Source organism: Ischnura elegans, chromosome 3 (genome assembly GCF_921293095.1).
Source record: "Ischnura elegans chromosome 3, ioIscEleg1.1, whole genome shotgun sequence".
NCBI lineage: Eukaryota > Metazoa > Arthropoda > Insecta > Odonata > Coenagrionidae > Ischnura > Ischnura elegans.
Genome location: NC_060248.1, coordinates 107,335,514 through 107,362,054, shown reverse-complemented (window position 1 = coordinate 107,362,054; position 26,541 = coordinate 107,335,514). Strand labels below are relative to the sequence as shown.

General features: G+C 35.7%; 1 protein-coding gene across 1 annotated transcript; it reads right to left on the bottom strand.

Moving 5' to 3' along the window:
* Positions 1-24,630, bottom strand: LOC124156329 (diacylglycerol O-acyltransferase 1). The gene is made up of 12 exons (XM_046530817.1): positions 24,342-24,630; positions 24,128-24,256; positions 19,305-19,399; positions 17,534-17,586; positions 15,816-15,924; positions 15,523-15,678; positions 14,146-14,341; positions 12,308-12,416; positions 10,069-10,113; positions 9,432-9,610; positions 7,258-7,408; positions 1-1,453 (listed from the first exon to the last, which is right to left on the bottom strand). The coding sequence occupies exons 1-12, from the start codon at positions 24,455-24,457 to the stop codon at positions 1,277-1,279; spliced, it is 1,515 nt and encodes a 504-aa protein (XP_046386773.1). The 5' UTR covers positions 24,458-24,630; the 3' UTR covers positions 1-1,276.
* Between the last annotated feature and the right edge of the window lie 1,911 nt (positions 24,631-26,541).

Here is a 26,541-nt window from a genome sequence, read left to right as displayed (position 1 = left end):
TTATATTATAAGTTTTATTTCCATAACAAATTCAATAGTATCAAGAGATCCTTAAAAACATCAGAGTAACAAGCTTTTTGGACCATCAAAGTTTTCCATCAAACGGATAATTATTTTGACAGTAATTGACCTATATAATGCAATAGCAGGGTCTAACACATGAGCAATCAAATAAAAAAGTAATTTCAGTGTCTCTACTTTCATTGCATCCTGCCATCACTCATTGCAGAAAAACCTAAGTCAGACTAATATGTGTTTAAAATTGACATTGATAATCGTATGTACAAAAATTACACCCCATAAAGTTTCATAAAAAATACACTCATTCCACTATAAAATCTAAGTAGAATACACAAAATAACATAAAGTACTTTCTCAAGAGGCGGAGCTCTAAATTGATATTTGTTATGTATTCAGTCCGCAGATGGAACCATACAAATCTATTCACCTACAAATTTATTTACTCCTAGCTTCATCATTTAATTGCAATGCCAAAATATTTGTCAAAATCCTTTCAACAAAAACAACTATCAAGACAAAACTTCACTTTGTACCTTTAATCAGTCGTGGAAAATGCATAACCTCATTTTCTTGTTCTTCTGCTCAATCATTTTCCAAAAAGGAATTCAACTACTTACAAACTCCTCTTAGAAGAGTCATACATGCAGACACATAAATATCCATGAAAAGACAGTGATGGATTTCCCACACGAAAAATATAAATATTATTGCAGGTAGAGCCATTTCTTTTGAGCAATGAGACTAATAACTTTAGGATATGAAAAGAGGTGACAATTATGAAAATAGAAGAATTCCAAAATCAGCACCATCCATGTGATGTCAATGGCTATCAGAAAAAAATTATTGCACACAAGTTGAATTGAAATACAAGTTAAGGCAATGATGGAAAAAACTGAATAAATAACCTATTCAAAAAGATTTGTTCAAAAAATATTAAAATCACAGACGAGTTGACTTTGTGACCAACATGTAGCAATTGAAACTCAAAAGTTTCAACAGTTTACAGATTACTATACTCACGGCAAGCGGCATGCCACAGGCGGTATTTTAACTTAAACTAATCAATCACAGTATTCTTTTCTACAAAGTCCACAGGTCAGAAAAAATATAATTAGGCTTTGGGATTCATTAAACATCAACGACTTATTGGCAAACAGCATAATACTCAGCTTTTCTTTCCTTGTCTTCATCCCTTTGATTCAGATACTACTCATTCATTCTAAATACATGATTAAATAACACAATAATAACATAATTAAGCATGACCATAATTTTCCAACAATTCTTCACCGAAGTGAGTAATAACATAGTCATGATAATACATCATAATGCAAAGGGGTTGCCCCAAAATAAGTGATGCCCAAACAACTATATTTCCCCATCTTGGTCCACACTGTTTTTCCATGAAACGACTCAGAAATGATAGAGGAATCTGGAAACAATGAATCAGAAGAATCGCAAGATTAAAACAAAGCATAGCATGTACAAATATAGCCCATAAAGTAGCGACCAAGTTCTATTATCTTTACAAGCAAAGGGCTGGGAGTTCAGAGGGATATCAGAGGTCAAAGGTCTAGATGAGGAGAAAGGAAGCCATGAACATTGCAAAGGTATAGTAGGGCAGGATAGATGCCTTGGAAAAAATCAGGTACATATTTGATGTACCTGATTCGAAACCTGCTTAACAGGGCAAGATATTAGGTCCCTGACCCCTTCCATGAAGAGCTTAGTAGCAACCCTGACTACGAACATAATCCAGGATTAGGAATTAATTTTTAACAAATGTGTCTGTGTGAAAAGAGAGAAAAAAGGGTGTCTACAGAGAAAAAAATCATTTGCCTTGACCGGGAAGCCTTTGCTCTCTGGCTGTGGCGTTGTGCGCATGATTTGGACTGCTTGTCACATCATATGCTTAGCAGTCCACACCACCTTGTCCTGTATAGTCCTCAAATTTCCACAGGGGAGAGCAACACCTTGGTAGCTTAACTGGCAAAAGTATTCGACCAGAAATCGGGGGATCCGGGTTTGTATCCTGGTCAAGGCGAATGATTTTTTTCTCTGTGGATTTTTCGCACAATTTGTGCATTGCGGATGACTCCCATTAACTTATCACCGTGGCTAGTCCTGGTATACTTAAATTGCCATATTTTTTCAAAACTACACTGCCCATAAAAAAACAACTTCCCGCAGAACTGCCACAATTAGATATCAAAATCATTGTCCAGTATATACATCAAGGAGTGATGGAAAAAATGGGTTTAAGGAAGTGAATAAAAATGGCCTTGGAAAAATGGAAAAAAAAATTTAGGGATCTTCTTAATACCAAGAAAGCAATAGATTCCATGGGTCCAAGAAAGTAATGAGTCGGAAAACATATCTTTAGTAGTATACATCCTGAATTAAAGAAATAAAATAGGAAATATGACTAAACATGACAAGAGACATGTATTCATTATGAGACACTGATGGACTAATCTAAGAGGACTTGAACTAAATTCCAATTGGAGTGGAGGACATAAATGAGCCGAAGTTAAGCAATTCAATAAGTTATACGACTTATAATGCATAAATCTAAATGGCATTTTATCAATTGACCATCAGTATATCCTATATATTTCACGAGTTAGGCAATCATCCATTCCTGAAGTATTCCCCTAGGCTGACGGATTTTGTTCTTATTTTTAATTCTTGCTCTGTGTACCCATTGAATTCTCTCTATAATACTTTTATGCAACACATTTCTTTCATGATGATGCATTTTTTCAATAAAAGAAGGTGGCTATGATCACCTTTGCAGGAACTTCATAGAGAGATAATCAATAAAAACGACCTGCTGATGAACATAAACTGAATGACCAACTAAGGAATAATATTAATTCAGGAATCAGGAAAGTAGCATTAATAGGTATACATATTCCGAAGTTATCAAGAACATGATTTTGACGTAGAAACAAACAACTCATAATGGAATCTCTTCAAGTCATTCAGAAAGACCATCGAAAAAGTATTCCTGCAGAGGAATATGAATTAACATTACTCCAGTGATTCTTCAGCTATCTATTGTTCTGTAAAATCAAAATAGAATGGAATCCTACCTCCTAATTATTTTTCCTAGCTACAGCCTCGTAACAATCAGCAACAAGAAAAAATATAAATACATAAACGTGGTCCAGGAAACATAACATCAATTTCTTGGGAGGTAATTCAGAAAGGCAGTCAGTCAGTCATCAACCAAAGCCAGAGTAGGTACCTAAGCATGCCAATACTGAAAAATATGGATGAGTGTTGGGAGATAAATAACATTTTGAAAGATCTGCTACGAGGAGATTGGAATGTAATGAAAATAAAAAATGGCCCAGCTACTTTTCTATCAAAGGACCTGATCTCCAGTCTACAAACTTGCTATCATTCTCTCTTTTTGATAATAGAATTTCTGAGTTACCATAAAAACCTAACATGCATCACATAATTACGAAAAGCATAAATGGATGGTTAATTTAAAGTCATCATTTCACATTTATGACAAAAAATATGAATCATAGACTTAAAATGGAAATTGAACTAAAGGTTCACTAAATTCTAAGAGAAACACAGTAAAACCTCTTTCCATCATAATGGAGGGGACCAAAATTTGGGCAATTTGCTGTATGGAGGTTCACAATAGAGATTTTTCCGTGACAGGCACAATTTTTTCATATCCTTCGGAAATGAAAGGCACTACTGTCTTTTAAACCATTATATTTATGTGTTTAAACAAACATGCATGCAATAGTGAATATGTATTAATTATTTCATAATAACAAAAAGCGAGCGCTATCGCATTTTTCTTTACCATGATTCGAGAGAAAACAATGTGATCTCTCTTAATTCAACAGTCACTTAAAATGATTAGGATAGTTGGATACCTTTTTCTTATTTACTGTTAGGTATGCTCTCATGTGGAACAAAATGGCCACAACTAAAGACTAATGTGAAAATTACAGCATATTAAAGGTGTTTAAGAAAAAAAATAAGGGTAAATCATTTATCGCTGAAAATGCCATTCCATGTACGTAATCACGGCTGCATTAATGGTCTTTAGTTGTCTCCGTACGATTTTCAGAGGTAGTTAGGCCATCTCGGGGGTATCTCCTTGGTATGATAAGTGGAGGTTTTACGAGATAAAGAGGTTTTACGAGATAAAGAGTTTCACTACAAAGAGGTTTGCCTATAAATTTACATGTAAATCTGACGGAACCGTAGGAGTGGTATGACGGATAGAGGTTTATGATGTAAAGAGGTTCACTATATAGAGGTTTTACTGTAATATATCGAAAATGGACTAGTTGCTCAATAGATAAGAAAAGTCAGTTACATAGTTCATTTTAATGACTTAATAAACAGCAGTGACCACTTTAAAATATTTATGACCACTAATTTCAGTGACAAAGAAATAATATCATTAAAGTGACCATATTGGACATTTGATCTGATATAAAATCTATGGATTTATGAGAGGAGTTTTTTATACCTTCTAAATGAGTGGAATGAATATTAGCAAATTTTTAAGATTATTTCCTTTCATCACAGTAAAATAAGTTCATCCTCATCACTTATAACTAGGGATGAGTCGATTCCACTTTTTTTCGATTCCGATTCCTTCAAATCGATTCCCGATTGTCGATTCCATCGATTCTTAATCCTTCTAAAATGTGGGATATTGATTTATCTATAGCATTGCTGTCATTAAAATTTAAAAATTGAACGGAATAAAATAACTAGGGATGGTCGGAAGTATTTTTTTTCGGATCCAGATTCCGATCGAATCCTTGATTTTTGGAGCCAGATCTTTCGGATAGGATATTTTCGGAACCAAATACATTTTAAAATTCAAGCTATTAAACAAAGTAATTATTCAAGTCAATTCTGGGTACATACAATCAAAGGAATGCTTTTTAGATTTTCATACACATTTTTATATTTTTATAAATTAAAGATCATATTATAGGCTTTCAAGTTGTTTTTTAAAAATATCTTTACATGCTCAGGACCTAAACTGTTACGCTTGGATTTGGAAATGAAAATAGGAAAATCTTAGGGTGAACCACTGACCAGTGGCGTAGCGAGAGGGGGAAATCCGGAGGATCCGGACCCCCCAAAATATAAAAACACAATTACTCTCCTTCATAAAAGGAAACAAAATGTTTAAAAATCATAAATTTACAAAAATGAAAAAAAAAATGAATCTTTGAGAAATGAAGTTTTTTCTATTATGCACGGTTAGTAAACGGACGAGGATGGTTTTCTGAAATCTGCGACGTAGTTACTTTTGACTTGGTTATTATCCTACGATGATGAGATTCCCCCAATGAATGTTCAATCTCTTGGGAAGAGTCACCCTACGTGCCAGTCTTATTTTGCCTTTTTTTATTTTCCACGGCTGAAATTCTCTCATGTAACCTCTGCGAGAGCTTAAAAACAAAACGGTTCAAGAATGACATGCGACGGCGCATTTGAAGAGAGAATCGGAACTCTTTCCCACCCTTATGGACCGTTGCATTCACTGAAGCTATTATTTAAAATTTCGGATCCAGATCCGATGTCTTCCGCGGCTTTGGATTCGATTCATCCGATGAAGGGCAATATCCGCGGATATTTGGATCCGAGGTATCCGATCCGACCATCCCTAAAACAATAGCCGTGGTGGCTACATTGTCGTTTGGCCGCGGTGGCCAAACAATAATGTAGCGTTCATTGCGTCCATACATACCAGAGCAGCCTGGCTGGTGCGCGGTGGCGGCCGAACGCAACCTGTCGAGTCCGCCCAGAGACCGCGGCTTGTGCCGAGCAAGTTTCAACCTTCTCAAGGGTTGAATTGATGAAACTGGGCTATATAAACGTGAATGTGTCCAAATTTTTATTATTGACGCAGACGCGTGTTAATCTAAAAATTTTATGTAAAAAAACCGCTCTCTGCGCGTATTTATACGAAACTTTTTTTTCACAGGAAAACTCGCTCTCTGCACATTTTTATTATCATCAGACTTCAAATATCATTCGAAAACTAAAAAAAAATATACTTCGATCTATTATGCGTTAAAATTGGTGGTCCAGATGAATTCTCCGATGATGATTCATAATCGCAATAATTTGATTTGCCGTGACCAGCGGTTATTAAAAGAACGAAAAATGTATGCATTGCTTCCCGATCCCGTGGTTTCCAATTTTTTTTCTCTGAGAGTTGCTCATGAACACGCGCCATTGCAGGGTTCGTCGGTTTGTCGCTCTTGTCGACATTTTCATGTTTCCGAGGCCTCTTAGGCATGTTCGTCGCAGCACCCGCGTGCCGGGCGTATCCTCCGCGCGGGCAAGGCTGACACCGCGGCTGCTTGGGTGTGAGGCAGCCTTTAAGCCCCAAGCTAATAGTTAATGCTCAAAACATTTATCTTCCTGGAATCGATGGAATCGGAGTCGACTTCAGGCGATCGATTCTCGATTGCGATTCCATGCGGTGGAATCGAGAATCGACATTTGGAATCGACTCATCCCTACTTATAACCTTAAATATGGAATTGTTTGTAAAAGCACTGAAAACCACTCATCCCATGAGCTCCCATGCAACACTTAGCTGAACTGTTACTTAAAATTACAAATTATAACAAGCAATAGAAAAAAAGAATAAAATTAGGGTAATAAGTACCTAGCAAGGATATAATCTTGAAATAAAGATAGAAAACATTAAATAAAATTCGGAGACCATAGAATCTTGATGAATTTCCTCTTTAGAAAGCTCATGGCTGGTGAAAAGAAACACTATTTTTGAGGAGTTCATTTCTATGACAGACTTGCAGGTTTTGAATGATAAGGAGCATCACTGCAACCTGCTATTGGAACCTTCCTAATTAAGTGTGCCAATAATTAGAGCTTACATAGAATAATACTATGTATAACACAATCCACTGTTTTTAAGATTTTCAGGCCAGGAATTTTCTTTCTTGCTACAACATAAGGCAATTCAAAGTACAAATATTTTTCAATAGCCACTAAATTAAAAAAAAAATTAACTCAAGTGTTCCCAGCACAGTAATTTCTCAATAACCCGATGAAGAGAATTACGAAAAATAGTACTCACACTAAATTCATATAAGATGCTTTGAATATTAGGTATGGTAATTATCAACTAATACAGCGTAAAACATTAATGGAATGTGTTTCCAATAAATGACACAGGCATTGATGAACATAATTTGTAATTACCTGTCCCATCATCCCCATGAATGCCCACGTCTTGAAAGTTTTCAAGGGCACACTAACTAAGTACTCATGGAAGAAAGCACTGATGAAGAAGACAGTAGAGGAAGCAGCCATTCTACCATATCCCATCTCAACTAGTGGTATATACAAGTGCCTAAAATTTACAATTTCAGTTATTTAATGGGAAAAAAGAACACTCATACTTACAATTAAAAGAAAAGCACAGTACTAAAGAGATAAAAAAATAAAGCACTTGATACATGCATACCAAGGTTTTCAATTGCTGAAAAAAACCAGTCCACAAAAACTTAAGAAATTAATATTTAAGACATTATCATTATGATTCTAATATTCTTTTCATAGAAGAGGACAGAATTTTTAAAATTCTACTTAAGCCTATTTATTTATCCTAAGAAAGAATTTCCTCTCATAGTTTCACAATATATGCACTTAGCCAACAACCACAAGAAGGAAATAATGAATGAAGAAGGTGATAACCATTCCATCACTACAAGAATAATTCAGTGTACAAAGTAATCGTAACAAGAAACTAAAAATAGCACTAATGTGTGAAAAAATACATATGAATAGCTTAACAGGAAAAATTAACAAGAGTTTAGCTTCAATATTTGTACATTCAAATAAAAAATCTAACGGCAAGAAAAATAGATGTGATAACATGCTTTTGTCCATCACCATGGCAAGATCTAAGAAGACACTGACAATTAAAATGAAAATGTAAGGATGCCTTATGGTGGTAGGTTCAATATGCATCCACATACCTGAATGCTTAAAAAATTATAAACTTATCACTTGACACGCCTCCTTTTGCAAAATTCTTTTTTGAAGCAAATGGATCAAAATTCCCATTTTTCTTTAGCTCCACCACAGTCAAGTATTAAGTCTGATTTAAGAGCATTCGACATCGTCTTACAGTCTTCCAATCTTTTGTGAGGTCACATGATTCCAGAAAATGAACTCATGATTTAGGTCTATGTTTGATAGATAATGTATCTTCTTAGATTGGTGGCTTTTAGATTTACTCTCATTATTTTTAAATACAGTTTAATGAGTCAGTGAAAATAACGACTACATTTGAGAGTCCCCTTAATGACTATCATCTTTTCAATTTTTCCAGGAATTAAAGGGGACCCCTCCACATTCCCTCTAATTCGCCCCCAAAACAGATTCATGCACTAAAGGACGTCTGGAAGGGGGTAAGGCGGACAGTTTTTCACAAGCCCTAATTTTTAGGAGGTACCATTGACTGTTGAAAAGTGCCTGAGAGTCCCTCTGCAGAGGTTCCCAGAGTGGTTAAGGAAAGATCCATTGTCCCCGCTCCCAAATGACACTCGACAGCCCTGAATTATGATATATAGTTCTAGTTAAGGAATTATACCATAAATGAATGAAAGTTCTTTAACAGATTCTATTCAAAAATTTATTGAAAACACGATAGGTTTCCATATTGTTACAACACTGCCAAGTGTCTTTCTAGATTCTAAAATCATCACTTCAAAACCATTTCCCTTACTCCCTTCTCTATTGAAGAGGTAATTATGGGCAGAAAAGAAGAGTCAAGGACAAACTTTGTGGCATGCATCATCCATTGCTACGCAAGGATGCTCACGTAGGCATTGAGTGTCGGTCCAAAGTGTTGGTGCACAGGATGATCTGCATGTGATCATTGGGTGTTGGTCCTGAGGTTGACCCCGAGGAGAGGATGGCTAGGACCGAGGGTTGATAATATGGTTTTTTGACCTTCCCAGGAGGGAGATTAAAAGGACATGTTGAGCTGGGCTGGGTGCTGATTGACTACGTGGCAACTGCGTGGGTGGTTACAGCCAGAGGCTATGGAACGGTTTTGTAAATTTCTATATTCTTTAAGGGGAATAAATGTCACTATTTTTGGATTAGAGTGACTCCGCATTTCTGGACCTGATTCTTCCCTCTGAGAAGATACGTCTTGTAGCTAGTATCTTGTTCGCAGACAAGCAGGATACAACAACTCGACAATGATGAAACGACGTCAAATGTATTCTGTCTTTAATATATTTTTTTTGGTTGAATCTGTTAAGCATCTTTCAGCCATGATGGAACAATTTCACCACATCTCACAGAAACAACTAATACATAGTTTTAAGCAATAAGTCTTGGGGTGTTAGGATGTAACTAACCTGACTGCCCATCGATGAACAGGCATGTTCCATGTTCTCCAAAACGTATCAATGTTATTGGCATTCCACCAATCTGAGTAAAAATGTCGATCAGCAAAGTATAATAACTCACCAACAAGGTTCAGGAAGGAGTGAAATAGTAGATAGAAAAATATCAACCATACTAAGTGGTTTGGTATCTGGAATGAAAAGACTACATTATAGTAATTATTTCACACTAAAAAATATAATGGTTTTCATTTACTTTTCGTCACAATGTTAAAAGATTTTACAAGTATTATTGGCAGGCCTTCTTTGTCCTAAAAGAATCACCACTTGAAAATTTTTAACCACATAAGGCAGGCTATGTAATAGCAGATACAAAAAAATCTTCCTAGAATGCAGTTTACTACCCTGCAGATTCTCTTTATGTGGCCTCAAAATCAGTATTGCAAATTGCAGAAAAAATCACAATTTAAGCAACTTCACAGAAATGATTTATGGAAATTAAAGAAATAAATCCAGAGCAAAACCATACCCACTTGAATTAGTCTCCCATTAAAATCTTTGCTTGAAATTACGAACAGTTCAATAGTGAGTATGTAATTTATTTTAAACCAAATAAGCAGTAGTGATAATGTCAAAATGAAATACTTACAGCCAACTTCAGAAGACGTTCAGTGGCTTTAGCAACATCCATGTTCTGAAATGTGAAATGGAAGTAGTGAGAATAAGAGGCTCCTGAACTGAAGGGCTGGTAACTTTTCATTATTACCCAACTATTAAATGCATAGCAGCATAAAATTAACATACATGCATACATCAGCAAAATCAGAATTGGTATTAAGTAACCATGAAAAATAATGCAGGCACTCAGCCTCTTTCCAGCATATTAAGGATTACATAAATACATTTTTATAAATCCAGTTTTTTGAGGGGGCTGGATGGATGCCCACTCCCAGGGCCCAAATATGCATATGTGCATGGATGGATGGACTTTTTTCACTTAAAGTGTAATGACACAATGGATTTTTGGGCTATACTTCAAATTTCGACAGCAGCATCTGAGTTTCAAAAACACTCAATACTACATTGATTAATAAAGATAATAGAGAGACAGAGTTTGCTTTATTTAATTAAAGACATATGGTTGACCATTACTTAAGTTTATATTTTAATACCCTACGATGTTTTAGAAAATATACTATGGTTTGCATTTACTCTCTTATGAATGATTCTGATTTTTTGATTGAAACTGGTATTCCTCAAGGTATACAAGCATAAGAGAGTGAAAGATAGAAAATTACTGAACAAAAAGTATATTGCTTGACAAAAATTCAAACTTGAATCTCCAGATTTATGGTCAGGTATTCTACCAGTTAAACCACCAAGTCACCATTTTTTGAAGTGAATTTCCCAGGCTTAGTAAGAGCATTCTCATCACCTGTGCTAAATTTTGGACTGGTGATACAAAAAGCATACTTAATTCAATACCCTAAAAAATTCTCTATGGATGGGAGACAAAGGAAAGGAGGAAAGAGGAAATTATAGGCATTCTGTGGAGGAAAGTAATCTCCTACAGGTAATGAGGAGGAGATCGTATGGTTGGATCAACACAAATAGAACAGGGAATGCAAAAAAAAACAGTGACAAAGGTTAGGACTTCTGGTAAGCAGGGAGGGAGAGGCAGATAATAAGCTGACAGATACAAAGAAGAACAAAAGAAAAATATGTTGCAATACAGAATGAAATTCAAAGTCTGAAGGTCAGGCCAGGGTGCTCATTGTAATGTGTCATGCAGACCCACCTTAACAAGTAAAATTCCTAATGTGTACACATAATGATAGCTTTTTGTTGAAACTAGTAGTATGCAAAGTAGGCAAAAATGAGAAAAGCTGCATCTTAATTCCTGTCAACACAATTTATTTTTTCTCAGTGCATTTCTTCCTTTGGGATTTATTTACCTCTCTGAACCCCTACATGTGAGTGTGCAAAGTCATCTTAGTGCTACATATATAGGAGAATGAGTACACCTGGATGGTGAATCAAAACATGCGTAAGTGCACAGATGAATTCCCTCAAGTCCCAACCTAGACCTCTCTGTCCTTTTCATATCCAATTTATCTGGACAAAATATCAATAGGAAGCACAAATTGCAATATTAACATTTTTAATTTTTGCATAAGTCAGAAGGGCTTGAGTAGACTGTTTAAATCCACGAATAAATCCATCACAGCTCCCCACCTAAGGAAACAATTCGCAGGAAAGCAAAGAAGGCAAGTTATAAGTACCCAAGGCCAGACATAATGAGGTAACCAATAGTAAGAGGCTGCATTGAACATAGTGAATTTTTAAAAGAAACCAAGTTTCTCCAACCATGGAGATTTAATAAATTTAAATAACACTCTAAACAACTATACGCAGTTTCACAACTAATTGGCTGTGCACAACTTCACTCGTAATATAACTTAATGAATGAAATATTACACCACTCACAGCTCTGACTTCATGACATTTACAAAATTGAAATCATAATCTGATTCCAACAATATCACAATGTGATTAAAAACTTTTGGGGTATGTCGCCGCGTCAATTCTTGGGTGGCCCCAATGATTCCCGACCGATGCTGGTCGCTTTTTCAAGGGATTGTGAAGAGATGGGAATTAATGATATTTTATATAGGTATCTGCGTCAGGTGGTGGGGGGAGGGGAGCCGGAGGTTGGGGGAGTGGGTTGCTGCTTGTTTTTTCTTATTACTGGTTGCCAAGTACGGCTAATTTTAATGGGAATTTTAATTTACGGGAAGCAACAAAATATTACTGGTTTTCAAAGAGGATTAAGGGTACATGTCACATTTTAATCAACCAGAATAAACCATTAAGAAAAATTTACTCACAGAAAAAGGAATCAAAGAATTTTTAACGGATGGTATAATCCATTGCTGAAAGAGTGACATCAAAACCTGACACCCAATGATAACTTCCAACATCCTTTTTATCAAAAACCTACAACAGAAGAAAAATGTTCCCATCAGAAGCATAACATTTGCATGCACCTTTAAAGTAAGTTCACCATGTACAAGAGGTAAAAAAAAGTAACATCAAATAAACTATTATAAATAAATACACCTGTATATGTATCACCATGCTGCCAACACCATCCATTGAAAAATACAGAAATTCAATCACATGCACACTGTCACATTTAACCCAATAATACAAATTTCATTCAATAAGTTCTATGTACCATGGTACAAGGCAAAGCAATTCTCAACCAAATGCGCATGTACGGGTTTATACCTAGGAGCATTCAGAAGCTCCCTTGTAATAGATGGACGTAATAGGATGGCCCATCCTGGATGGGGCTCAAAAAAGAGGGGTGAAGGGGGTCAATTTTGCCCAAACCTTCTGTCCCCTTCTCTTAACTTGTTTTCGTAAAAAATATCGTGAAGCAAAATACTGGACTAGATATAGATTTTTATTGATTGAAATTCTGAGTTCGGTAGTAACCGAGTCACAGGTAATGATTCCATTCCATTGAATTTCTAAAAGTAGCTATTACATATTTTTAAAGTGTAACTACCACAAGTAACCTACTCACTGCTTTCTGAAATAAATCGTTACTATTGGCACACAACCTACTGGGATATGTATGTAGTTCAAAAAGCCCAAACCTTTCAAACGAGAGCACTGGACACCTGACAGTGTTTCCACACACGAACTACAGAGGAATCTTTCTTTTGCTCTTTTCCATAGTTCACAAAAGCTACACCATTCCCAAAATTTGGATAGGTTCCCGTCCATAATAACATTCTGACCCACAAAGTAGGAGTCTCTCTATTAATGCACAAACCAGTTTAAAAATACCCCTTACGACAGCAAGTTTGCCAGTTCTCTTCCTTTCTGCACTCGTAGCTTTGTAGTTAAACAAAATTCATCAGATTGTTGTGCATATTTCTCGAGTGAAATTTTAATAGATTCCAAAAATTAACTGTAACTATTAATAATGAACGACACTTTGTTTTTTCCACAAGTTTATAAAAAAATTTCTTATTTTATTTAGAGAAATTTTCATAAACTTTTGGAAGAAACTAAGTGTCTTTCATTATTAATATGGACACCTTCCACCACGTACGTGCTTCAAGATTCATTATAATTGTAACTAATTACCTATTGAAATTGCAACTGGTACTCATACCTTATTACAGCAAACCCTCACTTTACTATATTGTTCCATTTTGTAAGACTGATTGTAAAGTGAATTCTATTGTATGTTGAATCTGTATCGTTTCCATATAAGGAATTAGTTTAAAGGGAACCATCAGCCTATGTAAATGTTGACATGATAAAAATTCATTTCTTTAATAAATTCTGCATAGAATTACATAGCTGATGACATATTTTACAAGCAGAAATAGGTGGAAGTTTAAATTTTAAAAAGCACAAGCAAAATCATCTCAGATCACTCCCCAAATCCATTGTAAATCAAAAATAAAATCCATGTACAAATTTTAAAAAGTAACTGTAACTGAGCCCAATATCATTTTTTTGGTACTTCATGCATCTCTGCTGAAATTTGCGGCAGAAAACAATTTTCCACAAATGAAATCTGCAAATACATTTTTTTCTTTGATGATGGAAAAATCCATCACTAAACACATAATAAAACTATGTGTAAGTTAGTCAATATATTATTAGATATTTCAACTATGAAAGTAAAATGATATGCCTTTACCTTTTCCGTATCCTGGTGCTCCTGGGGAAGTTCAATTCATAGCATAAAGTGGGAGCCAATATGTAATAAAATATATCCTTCAAGTTTAAGTTATCAGGGTAGAGGACTAAACTTTGTCTAGGAACCACAGCATCTCCATTCTGCTTTACATCACTGTCACTTCCATGACCAGATGCATTCAGTTGATCATCAGAGGCTGTAGTGCACACCAATAAACAATAACAGGCTCATTAGACACATACAGCCATAGACAGATTCAGTTTCGACCAGGAAACTCGATATAAAAAATACATCTATCCCTAGATAATTTTTCAAAGGAGAAAATTAGTAATAAAGTGCAGAAACTTTACAGAGAAAAAAAAAAGGTTCAACAACCCATCATTCCTTGATAGTTCAATATTTTTTGGCCTGATCAGCAAATACACTAAAAGCCTGTAACATATAACAAGCTCATCCCGGAAAATATAGTATAATTTACGTATAGCTAATTTGTAATTATAAAATTGCTATTTACCAGTTATTATGGCACAAAAAGTAGATAACTTGAATTGTTTAAACATTTTTATCTATACCAAAGAAAACTAAGGTATTTTTACTTTTCTTCATCATGAAGTTAGGAAAGAAATGTGATAAAAACAGTTCCCTATCATTCCTCCACATTCAGGTGGCTGACTATTATAGGGACATGAGTGGGGGTGGCCAAGGTGGACAACCATTAAATTTCAACCTCTTGGCTGCGGTGTAACCATTTACAGGATGCAGGGGGGACGGTAAGATTTCATTTTTTTTGCAATGCTCTCTTTCTAGGAGAAATGCATGAGGAATGAGCTTACAATCACCTACCAGGAACTCTACAGGCAAAGTTTACGAAGGGTGTATCCTGAGAGGTATGTATTCTTGATGACTTCCATGGGAAAATTGACTTTTAGTGTTGACGCAAATATGAGCACTCGCAATAGATAAATTATTTCCCTATGCTTTTCCAAAAGCACCAACCAACACAAAAAAATCTCTTGCTATAGAGCTATCCTAGCAATTGGCCATACTCATTCTAGCAGAATTTTGTTACATTAAGGTAAATAGTTTAAAAAGAAATCTTAAATATTTAAATTAGTGCAATACAACTATATGATTAATTTTAAATTTCAATAACACGGTACATGGCAGATATACCTATGTAATGCCTCTGCACTTGCTAAAATATCACAAAAATGATGCTCAAAATGTGTGGCCTTGCAAAATAGCGAGCGACCAAGCTACCCAAATTTGATTTTAATGGATATATTATCCTGTACGAGAACATAATTCCAATATTTCATAAGAATGTACGAGCAATTTCCACACATAAAACTTCAAGCATAAGCAATGCATACAAACCTTTCCCAAAATTACTCAGTGATAAGGACTGCCGCCTGAGTCTTGATTTACTAGAACTTTTCTTCCTTTTGTTTCGACACCACATATTCACTTGAATGTATGACCATAGCTTCAGAAACAGGATTGAATAAATGAAGCAAACAGTTGTGGCACCCACTTACACATGCAAAGAAAAATTTAAAAAAATGATATAACCATGTACGTACTTGACGGGGCTTATGAAATTATATCTCGTCCCCAAGAAAAATCTAAAAGCCATCAGAGGGTAGTTTTTTCTACAAATGTAGACTTACATAGGGTAAAACCTGTAGTCTTAACATTTATCACCACCATTGGCATTAGAACCAAGAGCACCAAATTAATTATGTGAGCAATCATTCCAGGTTTATGGGGAATAATCTCCTGCAAAGTAAAACAAAGGATATTAATAATTATATGGGAATCCATTACTGTCAAAACGTCAACTTCCAAACAAAAACAGCCCGATAAAAAACTTTAGTATTTGGATTTAAGCAGTACCTAGATAAAAATATAATTTAAAGCTCTGAAAGCAAAGATTTTGTAGGGAAATTCCTTGAAAGTCAGTAAAATACATAATTGTTCTTCCAGGTAAGTCTATCCAACTTCACTTCCACCAGTTTTTCAAAAGAGTGTTTTTTCATTAGGCAGGCCCTTATTTTTAGAATCAGGGAAAGTTATGTATTCCTAGTCTCAAAACGATCTAAACGAAAATAAATGCTCTAAAATTTGGTTACTTTAAAATAAAGGGAACATATGCCCACACGGTCCTAAGTACTAAGGACCCAAAATTGGATTTCTTCGGGCTGAAAAACCTCCATAATAAAAAAATGAAAGGAAAGCCTTTCAGATATGAAATGTTGTTTGTTTTGATGTATCTCTAGCCGTTTAAGAGATATGGTCCACCACTATTTCCACCCAGGCCACTATCCTACACCAAGGTGGCCCAACTATCTAAATGGGTCAATGTGATGGCAGTTTCTCAACTTAACATTGCTGGCTTGCCCATTCTCATCTATTTTTTTTAAGTTTACTAAAATTTCAGGACCAGCTGTTCCATAATCAGGACTTTCCTGTCTTTCTGAATTAGCTAAACTATTTTCTACCATGACTTCTCCAGCATCAATGGAAAACACAATTTCATATGATTATTTAAAACTGAAATAGGGAACATATATGTAATTAAGGTTGCTTACAGCTAACTTGGCATCTTACAATTAGTGAATCATTAAAATCACTGAAAAATTGGCATAGAACAGGCAGATAGAGTTTTAAATGCCAATATACATTTTCGGTAATTCCCCTTAAATAAAAACGATGTTCACTTTGGCAGCAAAGTATTAATGGCAATTTTCCGATTTTTTGTCAATATTTTGAAGCTTGAGGCAATATTGCTAACAAAATATTTCATTTGATTGAGAAAAAAAACACGAAAAATCGTACGACATTGCAACTTTTTTTTCAACTTTTACATACCAGTTTTTAAGAGAAATGAAGTGTAGAATTATGCATGTAACAAAGTTAATAGAATTGTAACAAATGATTTTAAATTGTTTGAACTGGACCACACAAATGCTCAAGAACGCTTCCTGAATGTGAGACATTGCAAAAGACTCATGGACAGAACTGAGATCTCTTCCCCGCATTTGCTAAATTTACATACATTTGACTTGAAAAGTTTACGACCGCTTATATAAATCTTTGCTACAGGTAGAATTTTTGTAATTGGAAAAGAAACATTTCACCAATTAATTTGCACAAGTTAGCAAAAATTAAAATTAGGTTCCAACTCCTACATTCTAGTTTGGTCACCTAGTTATTTGAATGGAAATTCCCTCCACCCATGGCTGAAAATCTTGTCTCAAAATTGCAAATAAATTTGGCATAGATAATTGCAGGTTTGACCTATACACTAACCTATTAAATCAACCTTCAGATAGCAGAGTATAAAGAGTAAAAAAGAAACATAATAAAACACTTGAAAAACACTCACCACTGCCAAACCCTTCTCAATTAATAGGCATATTACAACTGGCACGGACGAATCTGGAAGCAAAAATAGCATAAAACAATAGGAAAGCATTTAAAATATATGTTACAACAAAAATGGATTGAAGAAAGAGAGCCCCCACTTAATTATCCTACCTTCAGCACTTTGCGATTTATCAGCCAAAATCACTTTTTACAGGCAGGAGAAAGATCTCTTTAATCCTTTCCTGCTGGTGCCTACAAGTTGAAAACGTTTTCTGTGCTACAAGTACCATAAGAATATTTTAAACCTCTCCGTGCGGAGCTTTTTAGGGTGGAGTTATCCTGATATTCTCATCCCTCTGGTTTGGGACCCAACTCAATGGGGCGTGCAGCCTTTACCCTGGCCATTGGACCATCTAACCTATCTTAGCACAAGTATACGGTAAACTTGTTGCATTATGAGTGTATTTTAAAACCAAATATTGCTTTTGATTTTCAATAATTTACTTTTCTATAAGAATAACTAACACATTTTTAAGAATTTTGGAATTTAAAATGGATTTCTAGCATTGATAACAACAAAGTTAGTGAACACAAGGTACTGAAACTGTAAGTCCAAAAGTCTGTTATTTGTAACTCTAAAATTTTGTTTAAAAATTTGCCGATGCACAGAACACAATGGGGAATGAATTTTGATGCATAAAAATTGTAGTATGCAACAAAATGTATGATTGCAAAAACCATTGACAATATAAGCACTTCACAACAGATTCCTGCAGCAAGGATGATCATAAATGAGTAGGAGGGCCATGCTTTTTGCCAAGGAGTGGCCCCAAGGTCTTGCTAAGCTGGGTCTTGGGCGGGGCCTGAATGCATCTGACAACCACTAACTCAGCGGTCACTTCCCTTCCCCCCTGTTGGCTATAGCTGATGTCCAGTCGTTAACATTGAAAAATCCACAATGGCTACACCCAACTTTAGGTCTTCCAAAAATTATTGCAAGATGATGAACAAATAGCATAAAATATATCTTGACTGCCTTCCTGTCTTTTTCAGACCGTGGTATGCAAGTAAATAATCTTTATATCCAATCAATACCTCATAAAGCAAAAAATGATGACAGATTAAGAATGATTCGGATTTTTGATAAATGTTCATATAAATTGGCCCTGAGTGGAATCAACATTCAGTTGTGCATGTACATATATACTTCACTTGAAATTTCACATAGTCTCTTAGGTGAATCATTGTGAGGTTTTGATTTGCATCTTCAATATGATGGCAATAAAAATAATTATTGTTCGTTTCTGAGGTTGTTACCCAAATTGTCTGATGGAGTGCATAGAAGAGATATTGATTGTACTGTGGGTTAATCATCTGAGTATTAATGTGACTTGGTGAGGACTTCTATGGAAATAAATTAATATCGTTAATTATAAGATAATTCTTACAAATAGGCAGGGTTCTTCTAAAAACCACATAGTTAGGCTAAAAACATGCAGATGGCAACGCCGTCATTTAAAGAGTTGTAAGGAGGGGCTATCCACCAATCCACCTATATGTGGCTCCTCTGCTATCTGGTTTTGCTCTGTTTTTGATGACTTTTACGCTAAAATTGATAGCACTCTGCTGGGTGCTTGATGCCAATTTTCTGGCAGTACAGCAAAACAGCCAATGAATTGACATTGCCGAACAACATAGAGGTGACAGACCAATCTGAGCTACCTGGGTAACTTCACTTAAAACTAAATTCAAAATTTTAACTTAATTTGACGCAAGAAAAGTATACTAACATAAAATAAGAATGATGGATGGATGTTCAGTGGTCCCTTCATATTGGCCAGATAACACAAATATCCACTCCCTTGGATCTACTCGGACTCCATACCTGAAGTAGATGAATAAACAAAGTGAATATAAAAACAAACCAATATGGTCACAAAATAACTTTAAATTTCAAGGGTTGGAATAATCATTCATTGGTTAATCATTAAATTATTAAGTATTACACTAGGAAGAGAAAACATTTTATCATAATTGCTAGCAATGCAAGTTCCTCAACCCTTAAATATTCTATAGGAATTCAAGCACCTATACATTTAAGAGGTGAAATGTCGAGACGACATGACAGGAGGGTAGGACCTTTGACTAATGACTGCAGGGCTTTTATTATACCTTCTACTTGGGTATAGCTAAAAGTCTAATTGAGAGACACTGTGCATTAAAGATCACTTTCATGGCATGATTTACATCATCACAGTTTCTAACTCGCACACACTCCAAAACTTCTGCCCTTACTCCATGAAAAAACTAATTTTTTGACAAGGGGATAGAGATAGCAAGAGAGAATTTGAGGGGTCTGGCTGGGGAAGTAATGAAGATATTGGGTTGGAGCCTCAATAAACCATGAATGGGTACACCTTTGTTTAGGATTAAGATTTACAAGAATTCATTCAAGGACACCCTTTTGTTTATTTGACCTCTGCAAATTGCATTACCTGTAGACTACTACATACAATTCATAAGCAATTGCTTGCTGGAAGATCCTACATGCACCTGATCGAGGTGCTCTTTTGTCTGCAATTAGCATTTCTAAGAATGCATTCCAGGACACATTTTTTCATTGCCCATACATGCGCATTCATATATCTTCATTAGTTTGACTATCTTCACCATCATCTTTTCACCAGCTATTCGTTAACTGTATTTTTAAAGGAAAAAACTTTCAATTTTTGAGATGTGGATCAGAAATCCATGGCAATGGTGTCTGTATAGGAGAAAAATTGTACCCTACAAGGTGTCTGAGCCCGTAAGTAGGAGTGTCTTATACTAGAGGTTCAATTGGTTAAATCCTTAAACAAATGCAAAAACTTCAGCAAAGGACCGAAAACTGTGCTTAAGTCAGAGGTGTCTGTAAACAAACTCTATATTGCCATTTTGCTTTCACCAGTCTTTTTTCCATGAGAACGGCAAAAGAAACGTCTGCATTCATACAAGAATTTTATGTGAATGCCGTGACAATTGGACGAAGTGTCCTCCATTGAAGCTCTTAGGAGAATGCCTCCTCTGCAACGAGATGGAGGTGCCATTTCTTGATCGCTCCTCCTCCAAGAAGGTTGAGTTGGAGATGGGAGTCCAACTAAGCATATGGGACTCAAACTTCTAATATTTAAATGGCCTCAGGTAAGGCCTGTGGAGGAGTTCTGATTTGACTGACATTGCCCATGAAAACTTGGTAAAATTGAATTTAAAAAATTGAGTTGATATTGGAGTAGATCTTTTTAATATGAGACAAATTCACCGAATGAAAAAATTAAATTTGAAATTAAGGCATGTATATTCATTAGAAAATGGTGCTCAGGTGGACAATCCAGCATCAGGTAATAAAATAAATAAGAACAAAAACAAAAACTGCAGATAAATAGACGTATGAACTCCAAGTGTGGGAAAGAATAAAAGGTGTTCTAAATATAAACCCAGGATGAAAGAATTCAAAAGAAAATATTGGAAACATCCACAAGAAAAATGGAAAAAAAATTTTAAAAGAAGACACGATAAAATTTGAAACATAAACACGGATGGTAATTTATTGAGACCGGCCATGGTTTCGTTATAGTGTAACATTATCATTATGAAGAATTGCAGGTAAATTGACAATATATATAGCAGAAGGTTGGGTGGGGAAATTTCCGGGAGCCGTTGGTTAGGGAGAGGTAGGGGTTGGGTTTGGAGCTGGGTTAGGCATCACTGTGGGTGGGGTGGGTGGAGGGTACCTGCAATTCTTCACCTTGATAATGTTACGCTGTAATGAAACCATGGTCGGTCTCAATAAAATACCAAGTGGAAATAGCAAAGTTATCATTCCTTCTATTCCTACGATTATGGATTTCCACCAAGTTATGCCCGCTACTATTAATTATAAAGACCGATGGTAGATATTTTATCTACTCTGAAGAGTTACCAAGCATGAGAGCTAACCATGCAATAAATAAGAAAAAAAAATGAAAAGATAATTGATTAAAGTGGCAGTGAACAAACGTATATATGCATAGGTGGATTTAGGGAGTGGGGGGGCATGATCCCCTTTCCCCTCTCCCAGATGCTTAAAAAATAGACAAGATTTTTAAAATGGTTATCATTAAATTTGTTTTATTTTGAACACTAGGGAGTCTCAACCATCAAATTTAATATTAATAACTTTGATATCAAAAAAGATAATATTTTCTACAGTAATTGTTGTATTTTTTTGTTTTTAATCTCAAACATGAGAACACCTGTCAGACCCTTGCAACCCTCCCAGAAAAAAATCTTGGATTCACCCCTGTATATATGTAGTGCTTTCTATTTCCAAAGCAAAAACTAAAGACTGATGTATGAATTAATATTCCAGAAAATCAAGACATTCATGGAGGAGAAATGCTGCTGAAACCTAAGCATCAACATGAAAAGTGAAATTTAGTTTTCCATATCACCTCCATTTCTTTCACCAAAATATCCCAAAGAACAACATAAAAATCTTGCGGGGAAACATCTGGCGATTCTCCACATCAGTTAATGTGTGAACTCTTTTCACTTCAACCAACAGTTTAAGCTCTCCACCATATCCAAAATTTCAAACTTTCACCTAATATTTGTCATTAGGAATACAGTAGTTAGGCTGATCAATGGTCCACCAAGTAACGAGATTGAAATGCCACAACAATTAAGAAATTCCACCTGTACAAGACCCGAGAGGAATTCATTAAAAACAATTTTTTTGTTACTAATTAGTGTTAGGGTCATAATATGATGTGATCCCAATCCTGGAAAATAAATCTAAAGTGCAAAGCAAGTAAACCATTCAAATGTTTTACGACACATGCATTTGTTTATATTTAAAGGTGTTATTAAAGAGAAAAGAGGAAAAATAAATAAATTCAATAATTAAATAGGGGAGCTAATTCTTTATGGAATAATTTAATACATTCATATTACCTTCTCCATCTTTCAAACTCTCAGTGCTCCAAATTTCACTAAATCCCTTCTTTGTTTGACTTCCGAGCCTCAAAATACCCTTCCCTAGCCTCCTCCCCTCTGCCAAAATTATCATATAATATATTGGGACTCTCTAAAACAAATGGACAATTTAAGTGGTTTACAACTCTCCAACTCCCAAATACCTTTCATTAGTTTAAACAAAATGTTTTGTCAATTATATTGCTAGTTCTCTGCAAGTTATTATTCCTCGAGTTCAGCCTCCGTAAAAACCTTTCCGCAGTTTTTTAAAAACAATACAAAAATTAAAATAGAGTAATTAACAGCTTATACGTAGCCTATGACAAAAACAGAAAATAGCAGATGGAGAGAGAGAGAAACTTCTGATTGGGGGTGAGTAAGGGTTGGTGAATATAATCCCCTATACATTATATTTGGTTTTTAGCTGAAGGGTCCTTTGTAAAGCTCTCAACAGGTAACAGGACTTGAAATGGAGGCACACTTTTAATACTTCACCGTGTTGCAAAGAACTCATCAAACTTTTGAGATACTGACATAAGTCCTCAATAAATACATATTGAGAGCCAAGTACGAGTCAGCTTTCACTTTGGGAAGTTGATGACCATGTGTCAATTTAGTTTTTGTGACCTAGCTTATGGGACTTCGAAACACCATAAGCATTCATATTTCAGAGATAGAATTGAATAAACTCAAAATATACTCTTGCATAGAGTGTGATACAACCCTGACCATATAAGAAGGTCATTCTTTTCCTTGTCCTGATGATTTAAATCGTAAATCACAGCATGCAAACACGAATGGAAGACAATGCTGTTGAATTCTTGGTTATTTAAGGTTTCACTAGTTTTATTATTTGAGAGAGAATGAAATACAGTAAAACTTTAAATAACCAAGAATTCAACAGGTTCATCTTATAAGACAGACAAGGTGTAAACAAGCTGATAGAATGTGTGACTAAAAGGCATGTCATACGTCGAGCATATTGTTCAGACCATCCGTGAACTAGTAATCGTACAACCTCGCCAAGAAAAATAAATTATCCACATGTTGAATGACTTACTCCACGAGGAACGGTTAATCGGCGCTGATTCATACTACCGATACCACTCAACTATAACTTCGATTATAGAGCATTCGTTTTTGCCGCGCACTGTCATTTGCGCAACAGAACTTCCAGGACTCAATACTATCAGAAAAGAAAGCACGAAAATCAAGACGAGAAGCTCCTCGTCTGCGTCCATAAACATGACTACAGCCAACGAGCACTGATTAACTCTTAAGCAATACGTTGCCTAATATTAAGGCTTGATTTCTCCGCTACTGTTCCAGCCAATAACCTGGATAGAATATGAGGTCTTCTCGCGCAAGAATTAAATATAAGTGTTAATCTTCATGTAAAACACAAAATGAGGATTCCGTAGTGACGTATATACTTCAGATTTTCTTCGCCACTAGTTCCTGGCGAGCCGTAGAGGGATCATTACTGGCTTTAGATAACACGAATGAAACTAGATAAGAGGAAGCTGACATACAAGATATAGTATACGTATTCTAATATTATATTAATTTCTGTTGAATACAGCTTAAAGTTAAAAGTAGCTAGGATTTCCTTTTGACTTACTTGATTAAGTTTTCCAACAGCAGCCTGATTCCACCACATAATAACAATAGGAACCCCCAATTGATGAAACCAGTAAAATTATCAAATCCCGACGACCACGAAAACAACGAGTCTCTGGGTTTATGGCATCTGGATAAATGACAGAAAAATAATAATTAAACAAGTCAAAAATAGCATCATGGCACAACCCTACTAAGATGACTCAATATCTCACGGTTTATCTGGCTGCGACTTCCTCACGCGAGCTTCCTGTGTTGTTATTTCTTCGGCACGGGTAACACTTTTACATCGTCGAAGACGAACTCGGTTCTCCTCGGCGTAAGTCGACATACCTAGACTTGTTAGATTTTCAAGCCAGGATGGTATGCTATCCTTTGTACAGCGACAAAAATCTTAACCCGCCACCCTTGACCCGACTTATTCGCCATATACAATCACAGCTGTAGCGAAAGACGGGCCCCGCACAGCGTGAATCGTCCGTAACACATTCTATACAGTCACAGAAATTGCGTCACGTGTGTCTCGGCACTGTTTCTTCTCCCATATCTTTCTGCTTTCACTGAAGTTCCAGCCGGTCATGTATGCGTTCCAATGGTATTTTTTAACCAGATTAGCAAGAGTAATTTACGATGGATTGACATAGTGTCTAAATACATTAAATTGTACAAGGGCAATTAAGAAACCAATATTTCACTTTCCGTATTTTCAAAAGCAGAATTTTGCAATTTGTAAATAACTTAGACCATATAAGAACTAGACCCGCCATTCCCCACCCCTACCCATGTCTCGCCGTGTGGCCAACATCTCCCCTCCGCTCCCTTCCTTCCCCGCCCACTTTTAAAGGGGCGTGACGTAACGGTTGGGACGCTCATCGTCGTAGCGCATGGCAACGAATGGGGATTCACTGTATCACTGCGGTATTTTGACCATTTTCTTCACGATTTTTCAATTAAAAGTACTAATATATATTGCGTTATGTACGAGAAGTATTCTCTCAGCCATGGTTGGATTGGTGAACTTACAATTAATAAACAGTGGCCTTTTTCGGCATTGGCAGCGACGAAAAAATATTGTGGCAGTAAAATGAAGACAAAGCCCTATGTAAACTTCCGCAGATTTTTTTCTTATCTCGTTAGCGATCTAGCATCATTCGGAACATCGTTATGAAAACATGAAATCTTGCACAAAAGTTGTAAACGGGGGAATTTTAGAGAGGAAAAGGGTCATGGTGTAAAGAATTTGCCGGTCGTCCACGAAGTAACGCGGCAACGCCTTCGCATATAGTAATTTTTAAACGGTCGATTATGCGATGCAAATTGAACTGCGCGCTAGTGCTATTAACTTACTTAAATGCTTACTTAAATGGTCTAAGGTAAATAACGAAAACAAAAACTCAACGAACACCGCGAACCTAGCGTTTTCAGCGGCTCACCACTGAATACGCGCGCACTACGAAGTCTGAATTGAGAGTTTTCCAAATTTTATCATTTTTATACGTTAATCATTGTATTTTGATGCTGTAAACATCATAACTATATCATTATTTAAATACATTATGCTAGGGGGTGAGATCGAGGGACACGATTTTAATTTATTTTCACAAGCTTCCTGTTCACCATTGGAGTGACAACAAATAAGATAAAAATCATTTTTCTATTCTGATTAATTAACAGCTGAAAATTTTCGCCTGTTAACATTAAAACTTTGACGAAAACTTCACTTTATTTATCATGATGGGGCTATTGTTGAAGATAAAATTCTTTAAAAATTTATAAAATGTGGCATAAAAATCAAATCACCCCATATTCTTCAAACATAATGCATTCTCAGGGGATATGCTCAAATTCACAGCCTATGAAACCATCGCATAGGCTGTGAATCACAACAATAATGATCTTAAGTAATGTTCTGGGATCAATAATTTTTTTAAACATTGATTCACTCCACACAGCTAACCTCGAGTGTGCCTTAACCCTGCTGGCTGGGCCTTTCTAGAAATTTTGAGGCAGTTTCTCCAGCAGTTAAGATAAATAATGGGGATCTGTTTGTAAAAAAAGACAGTGATAAAATATATCCAGAAGTCGAGTAGGTCAAGAAGAATAGGCAAATTACTGGATGCAGTAGCAATGAACGTTATCCTGAGCAGCACTTGGGCTTCGTGCGCTCTAAGAAATTATCCAGCTCAAGCACCACAAGGGCATCATGCAGAAAGCGTTTGAGCTACAAAAACATTGTAAACAGCCAAAAACAAGTTAAATCTTTAAGTATGTAATCTTATGGCTCAAGTGCAGAAACATGTTTTTAACCTTTATAAGTCAATTTTTATTTACAGTTATGGATGCGGGAGCTGTTTAGTGAAAGCCATTACTAACCCTCTTATTTTCCTAATTGGACCCCTATCTCTTTGCTTTTTC